Source organism: Dipodomys ordii, unplaced genomic scaffold (genome assembly GCF_000151885.1).
Source record: "Dipodomys ordii isolate 6190 unplaced genomic scaffold, Dord_2.0 Scaffold5, whole genome shotgun sequence".
In the NCBI taxonomy this organism is placed as follows: domain Eukaryota; kingdom Metazoa; phylum Chordata; class Mammalia; order Rodentia; family Heteromyidae; genus Dipodomys; species Dipodomys ordii.
In genome coordinates this window covers 16,503,663-16,525,112 of record NW_012267221.1, presented here as the reverse complement: position 1 = coordinate 16,525,112, position 21,450 = coordinate 16,503,663, and the positions used below count along the sequence as shown (strand labels likewise).

The 21,450-nt window shown below is 35.8% G+C and overlaps 1 protein-coding gene across 12 annotated transcripts in view; it reads left to right on the top strand.

Moving 5' to 3' along the window:
- The first annotated feature begins 1,583 nt into the window (after positions 1-1,583).
- Positions 1,584-21,450, top strand: part of Scn3a (sodium channel, voltage gated, type III alpha subunit) — an 83,779-nt gene continuing 63,912 nt past the window's right edge. For 8 of the 12 annotated variants that reach the window (XM_013027797.1, XM_013027729.1, XM_013027752.1 and 5 more), the window contains exons 1-8: positions 1,584-1,847; positions 9,694-9,812; positions 10,796-10,885; positions 15,442-15,570; positions 16,224-16,315; positions 17,150-17,422; positions 17,630-17,693; positions 20,712-20,853. In XM_013027797.1, coding sequence (XP_012883251.1) covers positions 1,584-1,847; positions 9,694-9,812; positions 10,796-10,885; positions 15,442-15,570; positions 16,224-16,315; positions 17,150-17,422; positions 17,630-17,693; positions 20,712-20,853 — 1,173 coding nt within the window. Of the gene's footprint in view, positions 1,848-9,693; positions 9,813-10,795; positions 10,886-15,441; positions 15,571-16,042; positions 16,135-16,223; positions 16,316-17,149; positions 17,423-17,629; positions 17,694-20,711; positions 20,854-21,450 lie in introns of all 12 variants that reach the window. The other 4 variants (XM_013027806.1, XM_013027812.1, XM_013027747.1 and 1 more) reach the window with 1 other exon arrangement.

Here is a 21,450-nt window from a genome sequence, read left to right as displayed (position 1 = left end):
CAAGGCTAGCACTCTACCACTTGAGCCATAGCACCACTTCCAACTTTTTTTGTCTGCTTATGTGGTGCTGAGGAATCGAACCCAGGGCCTCAAGCATGCAAGGTGAGCTCTACCACTGAGCCACCTTCCCAGCCCTCTCTTTAAGTCTTTAGCCCACTTATTTATTGGGCAATTGTTTCTTTGAAGAAGTAAGCCAGGCCCAAAGAAATATAGGTCCCATGGTTTCCCTTATTTGCAATAACTAGTATATGTCTGAGTAAAAGAAAAGGTCAGATAAGTTGATGTTAGGGAAATGAACCCTAAGATATGTATTCAAATATTTTATTCTTTCATGCGATTGTTTCTAACACATTTATAAGATGATTTCTTTGTTGCTTTGTATGTCCCTCTCCCACAGTATAACCCCTGCTTTCACTGTATTTGATATCGGTATAATTTGTGGAGGGGAAGGGAAAAAAACAAATCGTTTAAATAGGGATACAGGTGGACCCATTGCAACAATGAGATGTATAAGTCGTTATGTTGAAAATGAACTTTACAACTTTGGTGGGGGGATGAGGATTGGGTGGGGGGGTGGGGGGGAGGCTGGGAAGGGATGGGAAGGGGAAACAAAGGAGGAGGCTACAATGCTTGATAAGAAATATACTCATTATCTTGCCCATGTAATTGTAACCTCTCTGTACAGTATTTTCACAATAAAAATAAATAAATAAAAACTAAAAAACAAAGAAGAAATGCAAAAAAAAGATGAAGCAATTTTTCTGGAGACAGTGGCTCCCTTGCTCCTGGTGATACAGTTCACTCTGCTGATAACTAGAGCAGTGACTAGGTCAGTTAAAGTTCCTTCCCCACCATGAAGTTTTGCACCAAGCATGTATCACAATAATTGCAATGTTACCCAACTTTTTTCATTGAAGAATTAGTAACTTGTGAAAAGAGAAAGGAGATAAGTAGATCCTTAAGAAATTCTCTTGATAAACATGAATGGAATTACTGCTTTACCACATGTAGGCTGTCACACATTTTTGAGTCAAACGTCTCATAATGGATTTTTTTAACATTCCATCTCACTTTTAGTAGTAAATAAAATTCCATATGTTGATTGTGTACCATCTGATGCCTTAACATCCAACCATTGAAAAATGGCTATTTCAGGCCAATTATCATTCAGAACAGACTTGTGATTGGTTTACAAATTTGAATTATTAAAACACAAATAATTGATGATGTTGCTAAGTGAAAATCTGTAGCGCACACCTAAAAGCTTGACAATGTTTATACCTTTAATATGATTTTAAAAATTAAATATATTGATTTTTTGTGGTATCATTCAAGCCCTGGTACAAGCAAAAAATATAAAAGAATGGGGGAAAAAAGCAAAAAACCCTGGGAAATCGGTCAAGTTGCAATGTATCCATAAACTCCTTCGTACAACTACTTAAAAGTACTGACAATGTATTTGAAAATGAGATGTTCTTATTCTCCTCCTGCCACTTGCTTTCCTCATGCTAATGCATTTTTTCATTACTGTAGGCAATTCTCATGCAAGAAGCTAAACGTAATTAAATGTGCAGGATGAAAATATGGCACAGGCACTGTTGGTACCCCCGGGACCTGAAAGCTTCCGCCTGTTTACGAGAGAATCTCTTGCTGCTATTGAAAAACGTGCTGCAGAAGAGAAAGCCAAGAAGCCCAAAAAAGAACAAGACATCGATGATGAGAACAAACCAAAGCCAAATAGTGACTTGGAAGCTGGAAAGAACCTTCCATTTATTTATGGAGACATTCCTCCAGAGATGGTGTCAGAGCCCCTGGAGGACCTGGACCCATTCTATATCAATAAGAAAGTGAGTGTTCATTCTGTGCCTTCCAGTAAGTCTTTTGTTACTCACATGGCCTTAGAATCCTTTCCTAGGGATTGTATACTGGTGAAAACCAGTGAAAGACTTCTCAGTATCTTTACTGACACTTTTATGTACAGTATAATAGATATCCATAATAGTGAAAAATGGTTACAGTGGATACAAATGAATATGAGATTTGCATAATTTCACAATCATTGAGACAGCAAACTTGAAACTGATATCATCCAAGTTAAATATCTGCTGTTGCTAACTTATTTAAGTGCATAACAGACAAGGAGAGCTGAAGAAAAATAAAAGGAGTTATGGTACAATGTTGTACTTGAAGTTTTTAGTTCTTCGTTGGCTTTAGGATTCTTCAAGATCTCTTGTGTGCTACAGGACAGGGAGTAATCTGCTTCATACCTTCCTGTGAGCTGATAATACTTGAGAGTCCTGCTCATACAGAGGTGGAGTTTTGTTTTCCACCCATGAACCTGAGGTCTGATTAGGAGTTTCTCTCACCCGTGCTGAGATTATGACAGCTCAATTACAAAACCTCTACTTATTTAAAACATTACCCTGAGGGAACAAAGTCAGGACTGAAAAAAACAAAAATGATCATCTTTGCCTATACATAACATAATGCCACAAGTATGACGGCATCTTCCTGCTTTCTGAAACAATCATACCATTATGTCAGAATCGATCAGTTTCTGTAGTTAAAGTAGCTGAATGATATTTTGTTGAGAATTTTAAAAAACAGACAAAAATGGGGGAGTTGGTGTTTTGACATCTGAAAACCCCATTTTGTATCTTAGCTTTACAAACATAAAGTAGTTTAATTTAGAAACTAGAGGTAAATTAATACCAGTATGATCTCATCATGATTTATGGATATAATCCATGGTTTCTGGATTAGGGAAGATATTGAACACTTTTATTAGCCAAAGCCAATTCTTTTAAAGCAATAGCTGAAGAAATGTCATTTTTGGTGTGTGTGGGGGAGGGGCGTCCGGTTGTGGGGCCTGAACTCTGGGCCTGAAGGACAGCGGTCCTTCAGGTCTTCAGCTCAAGGCTAGTGCTCTACCACTTGAGTCACAGCGCCACTTCTGGCTTTTTTCTTTTTGCTATATGGTGCTGAGGAATCGAACTCAGGGCCTCATGCATGCAAGGCAAGTGCTCTACCACTGAGCCACCTTCCCAGCCCCAAGAAATGTCATTTTGAAGCAGTATGTAATACCAAGTTCTAAGATTAGTAAAGAAGTACTCATCAAGCTTAGCTTGCATACACAGCACCCGAGGATGACATAACCCCTCCACCTCCTCTTCCTCCTTCTTGCCCCTATCCTCCTTCCTCCTCTTCTTCTTCTTCCTCCCTTTTTCCCTCCCTCACTCCCTCCCCCTTTACCTCCTCCTCCTTTTCTTCTTTGTGGTAATAGAGTTTGAACACAGGGCCTCATATCGACAGGCAGAAACTCTACTCCTTGAGTGATGGCCTCAGCCTATTTTTTACTTTTGTTATTTTTCACATAAGGTCTTGCTTTTTTGCCTGGACCTTCTGGTATTTAGACTCTCTTAGTTAATCTTCCCAAGTAACTGGGATGACAGGTATATATCCACATACCCAGCTTTATTTATTAATTTTGTTGGTTGTGGAGCTTGATCTTGGGGCCTAGGCACTGTTGTTGAGCCTCTGTGTTCTCAAGTTTAGCACTCTACTGCTGGAGCCACTGCACCACTTCAGTTCTTGAGTGGTTAATTGGAAATAAGAGTCTGAAGGGGACTTTTCTGCCCAGGCTGGCTTCAAACCGAGATACTCAGATCTCAGCCTCTTGAATAGCTAGGATTATAGGCATGAGCCACTAGTGCCTGGCTTTACCCAGATTTTAAATTGGTTAACAAGATTGGGGGGAGTGGTATCATGGACTTTTGTTTTCCAGATCAGGGCTTAAAATGCATTCCTACCAATCTCAGCTGTCTGAGTATCTAGGACTATAGGTGTGAGCCAATGTGCCTGGCTTGGAAGATTTCATTACAGCATAGAATTCTGATTCCACAGGTCTGGGTGAGATATCCTACATTTCCTATAAACGATCAACTGACAACATTCCTGCCAGTACTTAAACACACACTGAGTGTGAAGTTTTATTTAAAGTCATAAAACCAAGTGGAAACATTTAAGCAGGCTCATTTTCTTCTTTTTAATTAGTAGCACAAAAAGTGGCTATAAATATGTGTGTGAGAGATACACATACATATGTTCATACAGGTCTAAAATAATTTATTTTAGGACTTTATGACAGAAATGATAAGACAATTTTATTTTAATATTAGATATTATGTATGCTGTGTTTATGATATGTACATATATGTGTCTATATAAAATGATGAAAATAAGATAATTCCAGAAACTTTGAGAACTATTGATCTAAAGTAGATCTTTTCAAAGTCATCTTCAAGTCACAAGGGCTTGATGATAAGTATTTGCTATTTGAAAAAAGAGAGTTGATCAGGTTGGTATGAGCATGGAAGATTAAGCGAGAATAATGGTGACAAGCACAATCCTAATTGCAGAGGTACTTACCCCAGGCTACCTCACAGTTTGAATGGTAAACATTCTACATAATTGTATTAAGGCAGTTGGTTTGGATTCCAGGCCTAACAAAGGTGCTTCAGCTTATCCTTTGCTTTCATAGATCTTGTTCAAAAGAAAGGTTGTGCTGGTTATTCCATTTCCATTATTTTCCTTCATGACAGTGATGCACCTCACAATAAATAGATGGACATCTGATTTTTATTTTTTATTTTCTTTTTTTTTGGTATATATGTTTTATTGTAAAGATACTGCACAGAGAGGTTTCAGTTACATGAGTAAGGTAATGAGTACATTTCCTATGGAGCATTGTTACCCCCTCCTACTTCGTTTTTCACCTACCATCCCTTCACTCCCCACCTCCACAACCCTCCCCCCATGTTGTAAAGTTCATTTTCAACATAGTATCTTGTACATCTCATTGTTACAATGGGTCAACCTGTATCCTTATTTTAGCATTTTGTCATTTATCTTCCTCTCCCTAAATTAGAAAAAATGTATATACCAGATGCAGGGCACCGGAATCAAATACAGTGCAAACAGGGATTATACCAGGGAGGAAGAACATACAAAAGAAACAAAAAAAATCACATAGTACATTATAAATACATTAAAAACAACAGCAAGAAAGATAAAACCTCTTGGGGTTCATTTTGCTTAGCATCATCTTTGTTTTGTTGTTGTTGTTGGTCATGAGGCCTGAACTCTGGGCCTGGGCTCTGTCCCTCAGCTCTTCAGCTCAAGGCTAGTGCTCTACCACTAAGCCACAGCGCCACTTCCATTTTTTTCTGCTTATGTGATGCTAAGGAATCGAACCCAGGACCTCATGCATGCAAGGCAAGCACTTTACAACTGAGACACCTCCCCAGCCCCTTAGCATCATCTTATATGATCATATGTACATAACTTTTGACCTTTTCTGCTTGTCTCAGATATATACTAGTTATTGCAGATAAGGGAAACCCTAGGACCTATGTTTCTTTGGGCCTGGCTTACTTCACTTAATACAATTTTTTCCCCACGTCTTTCCATTTCCTAAAAAATGGGATGGTGTCATTCTTTCTGGTGGAGGCATAGAATTCATATATATACATATATACCACATTTTCTTGATCCATTCATCTACTGAGGGGCATCTGGGTTGGTTCCGTATCTTAGCTATGGTAAATAATGCTGCAATAAACATAGTTGTGCTGGTAACTTTAGCATAGCCTTTTGTTGTGATCATTTGGGTAAATGCCCAAAAGTGGGATTGCTGGGTCATAGGGGAGCTCTATGTAGAGTCTTTTGAAGAACCTCTATACTGCTTTCCATAGTAGTTGAACAAGTTTACACTCCCACCAACAATGCAGTAGGGTTCCTTTTGGCCACATCCTCTCCAGCACTATTGTTATTAGAGTTCTTGATTATAACCATTCTAACTGGGGTGAGGTGGAATCTCAATGTTGTCTTGATTTGCATTTCTTTTATAGCTAGAGAAGTTGAGCTTTTTTCATGTGACATCTGATTTTTAATGTATCAGGCTTTTAAATTTGGTAAATGTGAATCTGCCACTAGAAGACATACTTGTTTGCCTTATGCTGGCCAAGTCTGGTTTTATTGCCTCCAGGTCTGGGAATAATTCAGCCATGGCGGCTCTGAGCTATCTTGAGAGACCTCTAGTTAGAATCTCTATACTCCCATCATTTACAAAGTATTTATAAAGATGAAGATTCACATGTGAGTAGAGGAAAAAAAAAGTTTGTGCTTCTTAGAAGGATAATTTGGGGAGGGGAAGGGAAAAAACAAAATGTTTAAATAGGGATACAGATTGTATCAAGCAATGATATGTACAAGACACTATGTTGAAAAACGAACTTTACAATTTAGGCAGCGTGTGGGGGGAGTATAGTTGTGGAAATGGGAGGGAAGGAATGGTAAGGGGGAAAACAAAAGAGAAGGCAACAATGCTTGATAAAAAATGTCCTCATTACCTTGCTCATGTAATTGTAACCCGTTTGTACAGTATTTTCACAATAAAAAATCTTATTAAAAAAAGTAGTGAGTGGAAGAAATTCTAGAATTTTAAAACAGCATAAAATATATGAAATAAGGCAGGTAAAAGGCAAAGGAAAAAAAATCCAACCTTGAAGGCTTAAAGTAACTATATGCTGTCATTATTTAGTGACATATTTTAGTGGCTAACTTAACAGGATGGGTAACATCACAATAAATTTATTTTTATTTTTTACTTTTTGCTTTTTATTGTAATGGTGATTGCAGAAGGGTTGCAGTTCCATAAGCAAGGTAATGAGTACATTTCTTTTCAAACAGTGTTTCCCCCTCCCTCATTTTCTCCCACTTCGCTCTTCCATGATCCCCCTTCCCCAAGTTGTAAAGTTCATTTTCAACATAGTGTCTGTTGAGTATTGCTGTTGCATTGGTTTACCCTTTGTCCCACTGTTTCCGTAGCATCACAGTATATTTTAATGCCATTTAAGTTAATATCATAAAATAGTGACTATGATCATAATAGTGAACATTTGTTGTGTTCATCCTGTTACACAGTACTTGAGTGTTCTAGTTATTTTAATATTCAGTTAACCAGTGAGAGAATTATTATTGCGAACATCAGTTTATAGGAAAGGAAACTAAAGCCATGAAAAGTTAAGTAATTTGTCAGGGTTGCAGTGGAGAATCCGCTATCTGAAGCTAGACAATTAGCTCCAGAGCAAGGGCTCATCCTCACTAAATAAAGTCATGTAAAGACCTCATCAAGGCAATAAAAAGATGGTTCAAAATTGGTCTTATCAGGTTGTAAATCCTATAACAGGTGTGGTCCTACTCATTGAGAAATAACATCTCATCTTGCCTCAAGTAGCAAGAATTTAATGGACAGATAAACTGTGTATCTCATGGAAGAAAGAATTAGAATTTCTACCATAGAAACTAACTGGAAGGGATCATCGTTTCCTTCTATAGCACTTAGATTAGAAACATCAAGTATTACTTTTTAAGGTACATTACAATTCTTTCCTTGGAGACTTGAATTTAGAGATGGTGCTATATACTCATCCTCCAATCATCTGTCATGTTCTCAAGTAATTTTTAATTTGGGTATATCATTCAAAGACATCAGAACTCCATTTCAGACATATTTCTTGTAATTCCTTTATTTATTCATGGCATTAGGAATTTATTCCTTGTTTCTTAGAACTGAAGATTTTCTTTGTGTCAGGTGTCGCTTTTCAGACAGAAACTAGGTTCTTTTCTTAGGAACTTAGAAGTTTAATAAAGGTGTAATTAGCATGTAAGCATCAATTCTGATATCACCGCAGAGTCTAATCTTGCAAGAAGAGCAAAGGGTTATGGGTTGGAAGGATAATTCAATCTGTTTTTGGAGATACTTTCAAAATAAAATTCTTTGCTAATGTTGAATGTGAAAATTTCTTTTACAGGGGAATTGTTTCTAAAAGCACGAGTTAATGCACCACAAGTTGTGGTGAATATTTACATTTTATTGCTACTGTTCAATGCCTAAGTGAACTTCGATTGTTTATTGTACTAAATGACCTTATTCAAGAGCATCCTTTAATGTTTCTGAAGTCCAAGGGCTGTCTTTCCAAGGTCTATTGATCCTTGCTGCTAGAGGATAGTCTTCTTGGTATAATTTATAGAGATCTATTTATTGAAAAAGGTTAATCAAGTAATGGTCCACTCCATAGGCAATGATCAGAGAGCTTGTTTTGTCTGCTTTCCATATTCACAAAACAAATATTGCTACCTATCTATTCAAACAGACTGTGCTGTCACTGAACATGAATGTTTAAGATATAGCCCTTAGCTAAAGGGCAAAACCTATTATTAAATTAATCAATATATAGAATAAATATCCTAAAGGTAAATAGCTCCTTACAGGTAAAGTCATACTGAATTAAAATAAGCACTCATTTGTAAACCAAGAGGCAGGGGGGTGTGGAGAGCTAAATGGCAGGCTTTTTGTGCTCTGTGCTTTATAACAACAAACCCAGTCGTCCCTGGGAGGGATGTTCTTGGAAGCAACTCCTTGACAATGACTACAAGCAGCTTATCATGAAGTACAAATGAGTATACCAAGACAATGGTAAGCAAAAGAATTAGTGGGTGATCAGCAAAGTTTAGCTGGACTATAAAGGAAAGGCAGGTACAGATAGCTGAGAACAGAGAGAAGTGTTTAAAAACCATCATTTCATATTATTAGCATCAATAATATATTACTATTATAATATGTTAGAGCCACCTACAGAATTTTTTTTAAAAAAATATCCAAATCTATCATCTAAAATTTTCTTTTTTCTTTTTTTTTGTCAGTCACGGGGCTTGATCATCTAAAATTTTCAATTCAGCTGGTCTAAGTTAGGACTTACATGTTGGCAATTTTAAAATTTCCCCTAGACATTCTAATATGTTTGAAAAAATTGTAGTGCAATAAAGGATCATTACGGTGGGATCTTACTGTTTAGTCTGTTTGGGAGATTTCTCAAAATGGCAGTGAGTTTGCATTTGACCAGCTCAAAGATTCTGTGATTCTCATTTGCAGATTCAGAGAAAGTTTGGCAGGCTGTGAGAGAGGCTGTGACAAGTGGTACTGGCTGGAGCAGGGCGACTTTGGTAGTAGCAAACCAAAGATGATCTAAATGCTAGGCCCATAGCAAAGGTTGCAGACCATTGATGTTTAACTATGGAATTCCCTTTGAAGTGGTGGGTGTCAGACAGATTTTCAACCCAGCTATCCTTTTGAGAAGCAAGATTCAGAAAAGTCAGAAAAGGCTTCATTTTAAATGAAGAAAACTTCCATAGGGAAAGACCAAAAAATTTTTGGATTTTAAAGATTTGGCATACATGAAAGATTGCCTTAATAGTAATGTGTACAGTAATCTGAAAAATTACCAAAACTAGAGACAGATGGCAAGCTTTAAATAGAATTAAAATCTGTAAGGCTTCAGTATAATTTGGTTTAAAAATGTGTAGGATTATTAGTTTGTGTCAGCAATTTGGTAACTTAGAGACAGATTAGATAAGGGTAAGTTGTATATTTATTTGCAATTTAAAGCTAATGTGTAGCAGAAACACCTAGCGTGGTTACAGTATACACTTAACATGTCTGTACCATAGCAACTGGTTTCAAAGAATATATTTGAGAAAACAAATCAGGTAAATGTTTTTGATGTGTGTAAACTCTTCAGATAAACCACTTGTCTAACCTAATAATGTCTTTCTTATTATTTTCTTTTTCAGACTTTCATAGTCTTGAATAAAGGGAAGGCCATTTTCCGGTTCAGTGCCACCTCTGCCCTGTACATTTTAACTCCACTAAACCCTGTCAGGAAAATTGCTATTAAGATTTTGGTACACTCATATCCTTTCTATGGGAGTTGTCTGAATGGTATTTCTTAAAGAAAATGCTATTCAAATTTTAAATACTTATACAATTGCATTGAGATGAGTATTAGTTTATTGTTATTATTATTGTTGTTGTTGTTATAACTTTAATTGGTTTGTTCTTACTGTTTTTTTTTTTTTTGGTCAGTCATGGGGGGCTTGAACTCTGGGCTTGGGCTCTGTCTCTGAGCTCTTCAGCTCCAGGCTAATGCTCTACCACTTGAGCCACTGTACCGCTTTCAGTTTTCAGGTGGTTACATTGGAGATTAGTCTCATGGACTTTCCTTGCCTAGGCTGGCTTTGAATCATGATCCTCAGATCTCAGGCTCCTGAGTAGCTAGGATTACAGGCGTGAGCCACCAGCTCCTGGCCTCTTTCTGTGTTGTTTTGGTTTTTCAACTAGGTATAACATACTTATGCATAGAGTTATCAGGGTAATTATAGAGTAAATATGAAACCATAACAGTAAATGTGTGTAAGTAGCATACAGGAGAAACAAGATCACATTTTCCTCACACAATTATTATCTTCAATTGACATGTAACAGTTGTTGAACAATGTTATAGTCTATGCATTTAGAATTATTTTCTGAATTGCCAAACACACTCCTCCTTCCCATTCGCTCTCCCTTGTTTTCTCCATAAACGTAAACGGATGCATTCTCCTTGCCGTGTAATTTCACACAACTGATTGAAGTGTACAGTCACTTTTATTTGCAGCAAATGGAGACATCTTTCTATTAAATTCAATTGTATGAACATTTGACATAACTTTTTCAAAAAAAGTTGACTAGTGCATAGAGCAGGCTTTGAATTTTCTTATGTTTTTTAAACTATTGTTGAAATATAACTCAGTAAGATTAATTTCAAAATTAACTTATGTTGATGAATTTTTGGAGTGGATTTTTTTATAAATGGTGATGAGAACAAACTAGAATTTTTCCTTAACTATAATCTACTTTATTCAGCATGCTTATCATGTGCACTATTTTGACCAACTGTGTATTTATGACCTTGAGTAACCCTCCAGAGTGGACGAAGAATGTAGAGTAAGTAGGAATAACTTCTTGGAGTGAGAAATGCACACTCAAGTTCTCTAGCAATCTCCTGTGCTTATGGTCTGTCTTATGGTTTTTGGAGTCAGACTAAATACTACTAAGAAAAAAAGTTATTTCCATAATATGAAAGAAGATAAGGGAAGTTCTTTGGGGGAGTTTTTCCTTCTATAGGTAAGTATTTCAACAAATTCATGGTAATACCTTTTCAAGAAAGGCTATAATTTAGTATCTTTTCTAAGTAAATTAAATCCATCATTTAGCATAAAAAGTAATAAACAACTGTAAATCATTTTAGATATGATTATAATTTGAGTAATGTGATGAAGTAATTTATTTTATTCTATGTACTGTCATTATTGTTATATTCTGGTTAAAATGGCATAGGTAGTTCTACATCATTCTGTTAGATTTCTTGTTTAGGTTAAATCATTATATTTAGATGTTTAAGTTCAGAAGCTTTGACATTTTATATATCTAAGTTATACTTAAGATGTACAGGTTATTAAGCAATAGTATGTGTACTAAAACCCTAAGATATCTTTCTTCATATAAATAAAAACATCTACAAATCTGGTCTCAAGATGCAATATGGACTAAGGGAAAACATGATTAAGAACAGATTACTCAAAACTTGTGAAATGTTGTGACCAGAACACTAATAAAAATAATAGTTATCTCAAAGAAAGATGCTTGTTTAGCTATTCTTCCCATATTTGCATCTAATCCCTTTTTTCCCCCGCTATGAGATGAATACCCATCCCTATTTGTTTGTTATTATCAGAATAAATATTTGATTCAGAATTGCAACAAGAACAAATGTCTAACTACAGACATTTCTGCAGACATTAAGCCATCTCCTTCTTGCAATAAAGGAAAACACGTCTATTTTCTACCATCTTCCCTCATTCTTTTTCCTTTGGTGGCACTAGAGTTTGAACTCAAGACCGTGTGCTTATAAAGCTGACGTGACTCTGCTGAGCTATGCCTCCAGCCCCATTTCTCATTGATTATTTTTAGAATTGGGTCCCACTTCATGTCTGGGTATACACCCAAGCTGCAATCCTTCTACTTTTAGGTTTTCCATCATAGATGTGCCACTGTGCCCCATTTCTTTCTGTCTGGGCTGGCCTCACACTACAACCCTCTGAATCTCAGCCTCCCATGTTCCTTGGTATGACAGCCATGCACCACTGTGCTCAGCCATGTTTTGAGAAGGGAATATCGTGAACTTTTCCACCTGGGCTAGCCTCCAGCTACAATACTACTAGTCTCATCCTCCAAAGTAGCTAGTATTCTAGGTGTGAGCCATAGACTCCAGCTTCTTTTTAACTATTCCAAGAGATTGTCTATTTAAGTGTGAGAAAAAGTTTTCCTTATTCTTTCAAATATTAACATGCTGTAGGAAATTACATACAGACTAAATTTCTGCATGTGAATATTATTGCCTTGTTACTCACATGTAAGGTAATTTATATAAAAATATGAAGAAATAGAAGGTGTTATGGGCAGATGGCCCAGGTAGCTGATGAGAAGCATATGTGTTTGAGAACCAAATGATTTGGGGACCTTACATGAATTTCAGACCAGATGTCCCCACCCGTGAGTAGTGTATGAACTCAGCCTGGGCACTGTTCCTGAGCTCTTTTTTGCTCAAGGCTAGCACTCTTAAACCACACTTAAACCACTTAAACCACAGTGCTACTTACAGCTTATTCTGTGATTATTTGGAGATAACAGATTCATGGACGTTCTTGTGTGGGCTGGCTTTGAATTGTGACCCTCAGTTCTCAGCCTCCTGAATAACTAGGATTACAGGCATGAGCCACTGGTTCCTGGCTTTAGTCTTAGCCTTAGAAACATTTTTACTTATATCTTCCAGTTAGATGACTTCACATAAGTTTTCTGATCAATTAAAAAGAACAGTAATCCAGCAGGAAAATAAAAATAGTAGTGGTTATATAAAATACATAAATAAATAAACAGTCCAAGGAACAGAGAAGATAACTCTGTTTTGGGATGAAAATCAAAGTTATTGGCTAGGCATGGTGGCTTATATCTCTAATCACTTACTTATGAAATATAGATGTGGAGACTCATGGCTTAAGACAAATGACGACAAAAAAATTAGTAAAATCCATTTCAACAAATAAACTGAGAATGATCTATATCTGTAACCCTGTTCCTCGGGGTCAGTAGAAGTAGGATGTTTGTGGTCTTCTCTAGCACTAGTGCACAACTCTAATTGAAAAAAAACTATAACATAAAAGAACAGGAACATGACAAGTGGCAAGTGTAAGGCCCTGAGTCTAAAGCCCAATACAACAAAGAAAGGGCGGGGGAGGGGGAAGAAAAGGCACTGATATCAGAATCAGTCTCTGTGCGAAGACATGGAATAATAACAGTACACAGAATGGGGTATAAGGGTGATATTATATAGTGAGCCTAGTACTATTGAAGGCAGAATGTTTCTATAGACATTATAATTACAGCAGATAAAAATTGTGACCCAGACAGAAAAGACAGCATAATGATGTCAGCAGCCTAGAGGGGGCTGAGCTAAGAAAGATCAAGCTCTCCTACTTCCCACTTACCTGTCCAGTCCAGTTTGCTAATTTTAGCACATGTAAATGCCTTGCTGGGTAATCTCTGTCTAGATGTTAAGCACTATGACTGGCTTCTTTGTACAGCTATTGTCACCTTGTATTACAAAAGTTTTCTTACTTTGGGAATGTGCAATTTTCTTACAAGGCACTATATCTAAAAAAAAATCTATATAAAGTGTTTCTCAGGCCCTTTAAGGATCAGGTATCTCTACAAACAAAATGTCATGTTAATTACAGGTAGTATACAGAGATCTGAACTAAAGCGAAGATACACAGAAGCTTGGCATTTTAAAGTGTCTCTGTTCATAATAGACAGCTACTTCATAAGTAAAATTACCAATTATTCTACATGAAACCATTGAGTTAGGAGGAACTAAGGAAAAGTAGATATGATGGTTTCTGCAAATACTCAATTTCTTCTTATATCATTTGCCTCCTTTGAGAAAATTGTATGTAGGAAACTTATGAACATACTATCCAAACACTTGCACATGTAAGTTGGAAAAAATGGTTTAAAAACTAAGAGTGCATCAATTTTTTGAAGTACTTGAAGTACTCTGAAAAAGTAAGCTTAAATTATTCTTTTAAAAAACACAATGCTGAAAACCAAATCCTCTCAACTATTTTTTGGAAGAAACAGAAATAACTTTTTTGTCAGCCCTCATAGGGGAAAGGGGTAGAAATGTCCAACATTTTAAAGGAATCACAAAAGCCTTGTGTGATTTTTGGAAACAAACTTGAATTAAAACAATTTAACATGATTTGGACCAATATAAATAGTAACAGGGTGCCAGGTTGGCTTTAAGAATTTTGTTTATCCCTGAATTGCGGTAATCATGAGAACACACACACACACAATACTGAAGAATGGAAATATTGTTTCTTGTGATCTTGTATACACATATATGGAGGAAGAGACAGAGTGAAAGAGAAACAGAGATTAAAAGATGAAAGAAAAGTTTTATAACACTATATCTGTCTCAAGGATAAAGAAAGAAGTTCGTTCTCCATACTGTATAATACATGTAAATAGTTTTAGCATGAGCTTATCCACTAAACATATAAATGGAAATATTTATTATAGGCAATAAATCTAAGGCATGTTTCCCCTAAAGTTGAATGGTCCAGTGAAGAAACTACCTGCTACTTAAAACTGAAAGCTAAATTTGGCTAGTTTTAACAAGGGAGATGATATTTTGTATATTCTTACTTAAGTAAAATATAATAACTAATGCCATTGACTGGTTCCTTCTTAGTTTTTTTTTCACTTGGCCATTAGAAATTAGAAGATTATATATGTGGTTTATAAGCTGTCAGACACTGCTGCAAAAGGGGATAAACCTTAATGATTATCCACAAAATTCATGAAATGATTATGCTAAAACCTAAATGATTTAGTAAGAATAGATTACTGAAGAATATATTTTCTCTTTGCTGTAATAATTTGCTTAGTTTTATATGATTAGCTTTGCCATACATTAAAATGTCTATTTTGAGTCTGATGCTGGTGGTTCATTCATGTAATCCTAGCTACTTAAGAGTCTGAGATCTAAGGATGGCAGTTCAAATCTCAGCCCAGGCTGAGAGAATTTTATCTCCAATGAATCACCAAAAAAAAAAAAAAACAAAGGTGGAAGTGGAGCTGGGGCCGAAGTGATAGAGTACTACTCTTGGGCAAAAACAAAAGCTCAAGGTCAGAACCTATGCCTGAGTTAAAGTTCCAGGACAGGAAAAAGAAAGAAAGGAAGAAAGAAAGGAAGAAAAGAAGAAAAGAGAAAGAAAGAAAGAAAGGAAGGAAGGAAGAAAGAAAGAAAGAAAGAAAGAAAGAAAGAAAGAAAGAAAGAAAGAAAGAAAGAAAGAAAGAAAGAAAGAAAGAAAGAAAGAAAACATGTATTTTAGCAGTTCAAAGGAAATTCTTAATTATGGCTTCCATGCTTTTCCCAGGTATACCTTTACTGGGATCTATACCTTTGAGTCACTCATAAAAATCTTGGCAAGAGGGTTCTGCTTAGAAGATTTTACATTCCTTCGTGATCCATGGAACTGGCTAGATTTCAGTGTCATTGTGATGGCGTGAGTAAAATTTCTTTAACTTTGATAGATTCAAATAAGTGCTAGTAGTTGTAGCATAAACCAAATATGTGGAGACATATTTTAGGTGCATAGTGCTCTGGTTAGTTTACATGCCTCTTATATTTTGAGAATACATGTTGTGAGATAAATATATTTTATAAAGGAGCCTTAACCAGAATTCCTTTCATGTCCTATATTCTTTCTATTCATTAAAATGAAGTTTTTTTATTGACTACAGTTTAATAGCAACAACTGTACTTCGACGAATTTTGAAAACAAAAGTGTTTATATTAGTGAAATTTACATAGAAACAAAGTATTTTTTTCTTAAAGGCAACTATCATTATGCAACGCCCTGTGGTCTATATTCATCCCATTTGTTTAGGACAAGGGGCTGTACATACCAAGCCCAACACTAATTATTTAGTATGAACTTTGCCAAAACTATCAGTAACTCTGATTTAATCCTACAGGTATGTAACAGAATTTGTAAGCCTAGGCAATGTTTCAGCTCTTCGAACTTTCAGAGTCTTGAGAGCTCTGAAAACTATTTCTGTAATTCCAGGTAAGAAGAAACTGGTATAAGGTGGTAGGCCCTTATATCTTCAACTTTTCTTGTGTGTTATTGTGTTTGTGTGTGGACCCCTATTACAGATATGTGACAGAGTTTGTGGACCTGGGCAATGTCTCAGCGTTGAGAACGTTCAGAGTTCTCCGGGCATTGAAAACAATTTCAGTCATTCCAGGTGAGAGCTAGGTTAAACACCGAGGCTGACTTTAAAGTGCATTGAAGTTGAAATTGCACGTAGAGCAATAGCCTTGGTGCTTATTGGTGCTCATTATCATTCCCAAATATTGCCAAATGATGTTTTAATGTCAGCTTGATCCCTAAAGTTCTAGGAAGCACAATTATTGATAAAATCAGCCTTTGAGTTTAACAGAAAACTGCATGAGACATCTATGAAAAATACTGGTTTGACAGTCTGTCTCGCACGTGTACTTATGAATTACGGTTTACCCTTGCATTCTGATAAAGCTTTGCTACCACGAACCATGGCTTTACTAACTGATTTGCATTGCACCACTCACTGCAGATCTATTTCTGAAATAGATCTTTTATAAAGGAGTAAAGATGATTATGAAAAAGCTTGCATATGACATGGGATTTGTATTAGCTTACAATTCTTTTCTCCTCTAAATTACTGCTCATGGAGACTAATTGAAAGAATGGATTGGGGGCAAACAAGCTCATGATATATTATCTGAAAGGAAAAATAACATCTTTGTCTTGTACATAATTCTGACAGCAAATAGAACTTCATAAACAAAACTTTATGCTTAGATATGTAAACTTTTATTTTGAACTTTCAGAAAGCATTGTGTACATAGAAAGCCAATTCTTTATTTCCTAAATCATTAGGCTATCCATAAAGCTTTAATGTATGTAGCCAACCATGTGTTTGCACGGGGAATAGTGTGTGTGTGTGTGCGCGTGCATGTGCACGTGTGCGTATGCCTGTGTGTATGAAGACATGGTTCATGGTGCTTTTGTAGGCTGACAGGAGGTTCTCTCTCTTCAGGTTTAAAGACCATTGTGGGGGCCCTCATCCAGTCGGTGAAGAAGCTCTCAGACGTCATGATCCTCACTGTGTTCTGTCTGAGCGTGTTTGCTCTCATTGGGCTGCAGCTGTTCATGGGCAACCTGAGGAATAAATGTTTGCAATGGCCCCCGAGCGAGTCTGCTTTTGAAACCAACACCACTTCCTACTTTAATGGCACAATAGCGCCAAATGGGACATTTGTTAATATAACACTGAGCACATTTAATTGGAAGGATTACATTGCAGATGACAGTAAGAATTATTGCTATTATGTTAACCTTATTCTTGTTGAATGAGGTTTCAAATATAGATAGCTAAGAGCGTGAGAATGATGGCACCTTTTGTAGCTATACACTGTTAGTGTATGACTGGGAAATAATTTACATAATTAAACTGATGTATTCTTAATGTGAACCGGATTAATTTGGAAATGAAATCACATATTCTTTATATGAACAGGTCACTTTTATGTGTTGGATGGACAGAAAGACCCATTACTTTGTGGAAATGGCTCAGATGCAGGGTAAGACACATCTTTTTTTTTTTTTTTAAGATTCCAATTTTTTTTTTTTTACAAAAAATGTAGGTAGAAAAATATATGTAGAAAAAAATCCAGAAGACTGGCTTCTGGATAAATGATGTGATTCTGCCATCCGAGGAAGTGCCTTTTCTGAGTTATTGGTTTGTCATTGCAAGGACTCTCATTTATTGCTGGTGGGAATGCAATAAAAGAAGAAAATTTGAAAAAAAGGCAGATTCTTAAAAAAATAGTCTTCCAAGACAATAAATAAGACTACCAAGACTATCGCTAGAACTTTTGGCCAACTAATTTGAAAACATGACTACACAGTAACTTGCTTGTGAATGTTTACAACAGCTATAAGTCAGAATCATTCCAAACTGGAAGCAAACAAAAATGTCTCTCAAATGTAAATGAACAAATGAACTGTGGTATGTGCATAAAGTGAAAGAGTATTTAACGATGGAAAAGACTTTGATAAACCTGAAATGCATATTTCCATGTGAAAATAAATGCCAACCTGAGAAAGCTACCTACTATATCATTATAATCATATGACATTCTTGGAAAGACAAAATGGTAGAAATGAATAAAAAATTAATCTTTTTAGTATGGTCACAGGTTTACTAAGTGAAACATGGAACAGAAGAAACTATTCTTTACAGTTGTGTAAGAATGAATATGATCATTAAATATTTGTCCAAAGTTAAGAAGCAAAGTAGGAAAATCAATGTATATAAATTGTAAAGTCTTTGTGAGGAAATGAATGTGACAAAACATTTAAATATATTTCAAACCTATGAAACTACATCACTAGAGGAAGTAGATTAATGTGCTACCTGTCAGGAAATCGTAGCACATGGCTGGGGTGCTAGCTACTCAGGATTCTGAGATCTAAGGATGGCAGTTTGAAGTCAGCCCAGAGAGAAAAGTCTGAGAATTCTATTGTCAATTAACCAGCAAAAAGTGGTACTGCAGGCATAGATCAAGTGGTAGAGCATGAACCATGAGTGAAATAGTGGAATGAGAGCACGTGGCCTTGAATTCAAACCTTAGTACTGGAAGAAAAAAAATAATATCAATAATGTAATGTGTTAAATTTCACTTTTGAACTTAGTGGAGTTTGTGAAACTAAAGATAAAAGGAACAAAAATTGTAGGAGATAAGGTTGTTTCCCAATAGTAATATTGATGATCATGAAATATCTATGCATAGGTACTGCTATCGATTAATGAATGAATAAATGGGTAGTGGATAGTAGCCAGGTTTTTCACATTTATAATGACAAGGTAAAAATAAGCAAATGGAAGAGTCTAGAATGATCCCTGTGGTGGTGGATTAGATTTACAGACATGATCTTAACTTTAAGCTTCGCTTATCTAAACACATACAGAAATGTGTGTGTGTGTGTGTGTGTGTGTGTGTGTGTGTGTGTGTGTGTGTGTGTGTGTACTACAAATGAATTGTTCTGTTTTGTAAGTAGAAAAGACACAGAAGTAATGCTATCTTGGTAGCAACAAACACCATCTGATCTGGCACCCAGATCTTGATTTCTTTCTTTTTTGTCTTGTCTATATGTTTTTCTTTCTTTTTTTAAAATATTTTGTTATTGTAAAGATACTGTACAGAGGGGTTACAGTTACATGAGTAAGGTAATGAGTACATTTCCAATAGAGCATTGTTACCTCCTCCTTTGTTTTTGAAGTCTTCAATAAAAGAAACCAGGGCCTATTGGATAAACAGTTGGAAAAATAAAAGCTGATTCTGAAGCATGTTGTGTGCTAGAAAATAAGAAGAGACTAAGAAACAACAAAACATGCAGCCTCAGGGGTATTTCATACTAACACAAATGACCAACTAAGAAAACTTCTAGTGGCCAAACAAGGAAAATTTTGAGCAAGAAATGAAAATATCATTGCATTATAATTCAAGGAGTAAAACAAACATGAACATATAATGATGTAAACAAATGATTAAATAAACAAATAAATCAGGAATAATGACCAATATTCCATGTAGAATTCCAAATAATTTTGTAATACTCTATAATTTTAGAGATTATAACTACCCATTCATTAAGTATGACTGGCATATTCTGGCTATTTTCAAAAGGATACAATATGGAGAAGAAAAGTGCAAACTTACAACGGAGAAAGAACAAAAACTCCTTTAAGTGAGGTGGAGAAAGTTACTAACAGTGAAAAAGTCACTGAGTCTGTTTCCTTGGGAATGATGTGCTGATAATTAGACCTACTTCTACATGCTTCCACCCAAAAACTATAATAATTGAGACAATATTGAGATAATATAGTATTGAGATAAACATGAGATAATTCTTAACCTAACGGCATTCTGCAAAATGCTCAGCTAATACTCAAAACCATCATTGTCATCAATAAAAAGGAAAGCCTGAAAATGGATCCAATCAGGAACCACCTAAGGAGACATGACAACTAAATCTGATATGTATCTTCTTCTAGAAAAAGGAATTAGGGGAAAATTCAGGAAATACAAATGAAGTTTTGTAAATTGGAATATGTCTATATTAAATTCTGGCCATTTGCATGAAGGGAGTCCATACAATTTTTCTACTTTTATCATAATTTTTAAATGATCCTAAAATATAAATTTTACTGTGGTAGTTCTATAAACCTGTTTAATAAAATAAATCACTAAGTGGTTCCCTACCCTTTGACGGTCTTTTGGCTTTTATTTTTTATTATTGGTTCTTACCACTTAATAAATAATAGAATAATGTTGGAAGTGTGTGGCTGCTACTTTTCTGCTATTCTGAGTGTCCATAAATCTGACTTCCTTTCACCTAACGTTTCTACTGATTCTTTTTCTAATACATTTCATGTGATGAATTTCCCCTATGACCTGAAGTGTAGAAATGAAGATCAAGTGAAGTTAATCATGGATAACCATTGCAATTCAGAGTTTTGACAATCACTGAGGTCAAATTGTTTGACATTAATACAATTTCTATGCTGCCCTCACCATCATTTCTGTCTTTCACAGGCAATGTCCAGAAGGGTACATCTGTGTCAAGGCTGGTCGAAACCCCAACTATGGCTACACAAGCTTTGACACATTTAGCTGGGCCTTCTTGTCTCTGTTTCGACTCATGACTCAAGACTACTGGGAGAATCTTTACCAGTTGGTATGGTCCAAATTAGAATGCTTCAGACTCATGTTGATGAACATGTAAAATGATATATTTGGGTACATGTTTTACAGTCTGGAATGAAGAAGAAGGTTTGGTTTAAAGCAAGAGTGCCTTGAATCCTACATGGTCATTTAGTTAGTAGATACATATGTGTTTGTGTTTGTGTGGGCATATGTGTGCATGCATGGGGGTGTATCCATATGGAGAGTTCCTCATGTGATTGGCATTTTGTAAGAAGATATTGAGAATGTAAAGAATGGTCATGACTTTGGGAAATTTATAATCTAGTTGTGGAGCTAAAAATGGCACATATAAACCCAATTAATAAATGAACTGAAGACTTAAAGAGAGACTTCTCCAAAGAAGAAATAAGAATGAACAATAGACATATAAAGAGATGTTTAACATCTCTGGCCATAAAAGAAATGCAAATCAAAACAAAACTGAAATTCCACCTTACCCCATTTAAATGGCCATTATCAAGAAAACTGATAATAATACATGCTAGCAGGAATATGGTCAAAAAGGAACACTATTACACTGTTGATGTGAATGTAAACTTGCTCAACCACTCTGGAAGCAGTATGGAGG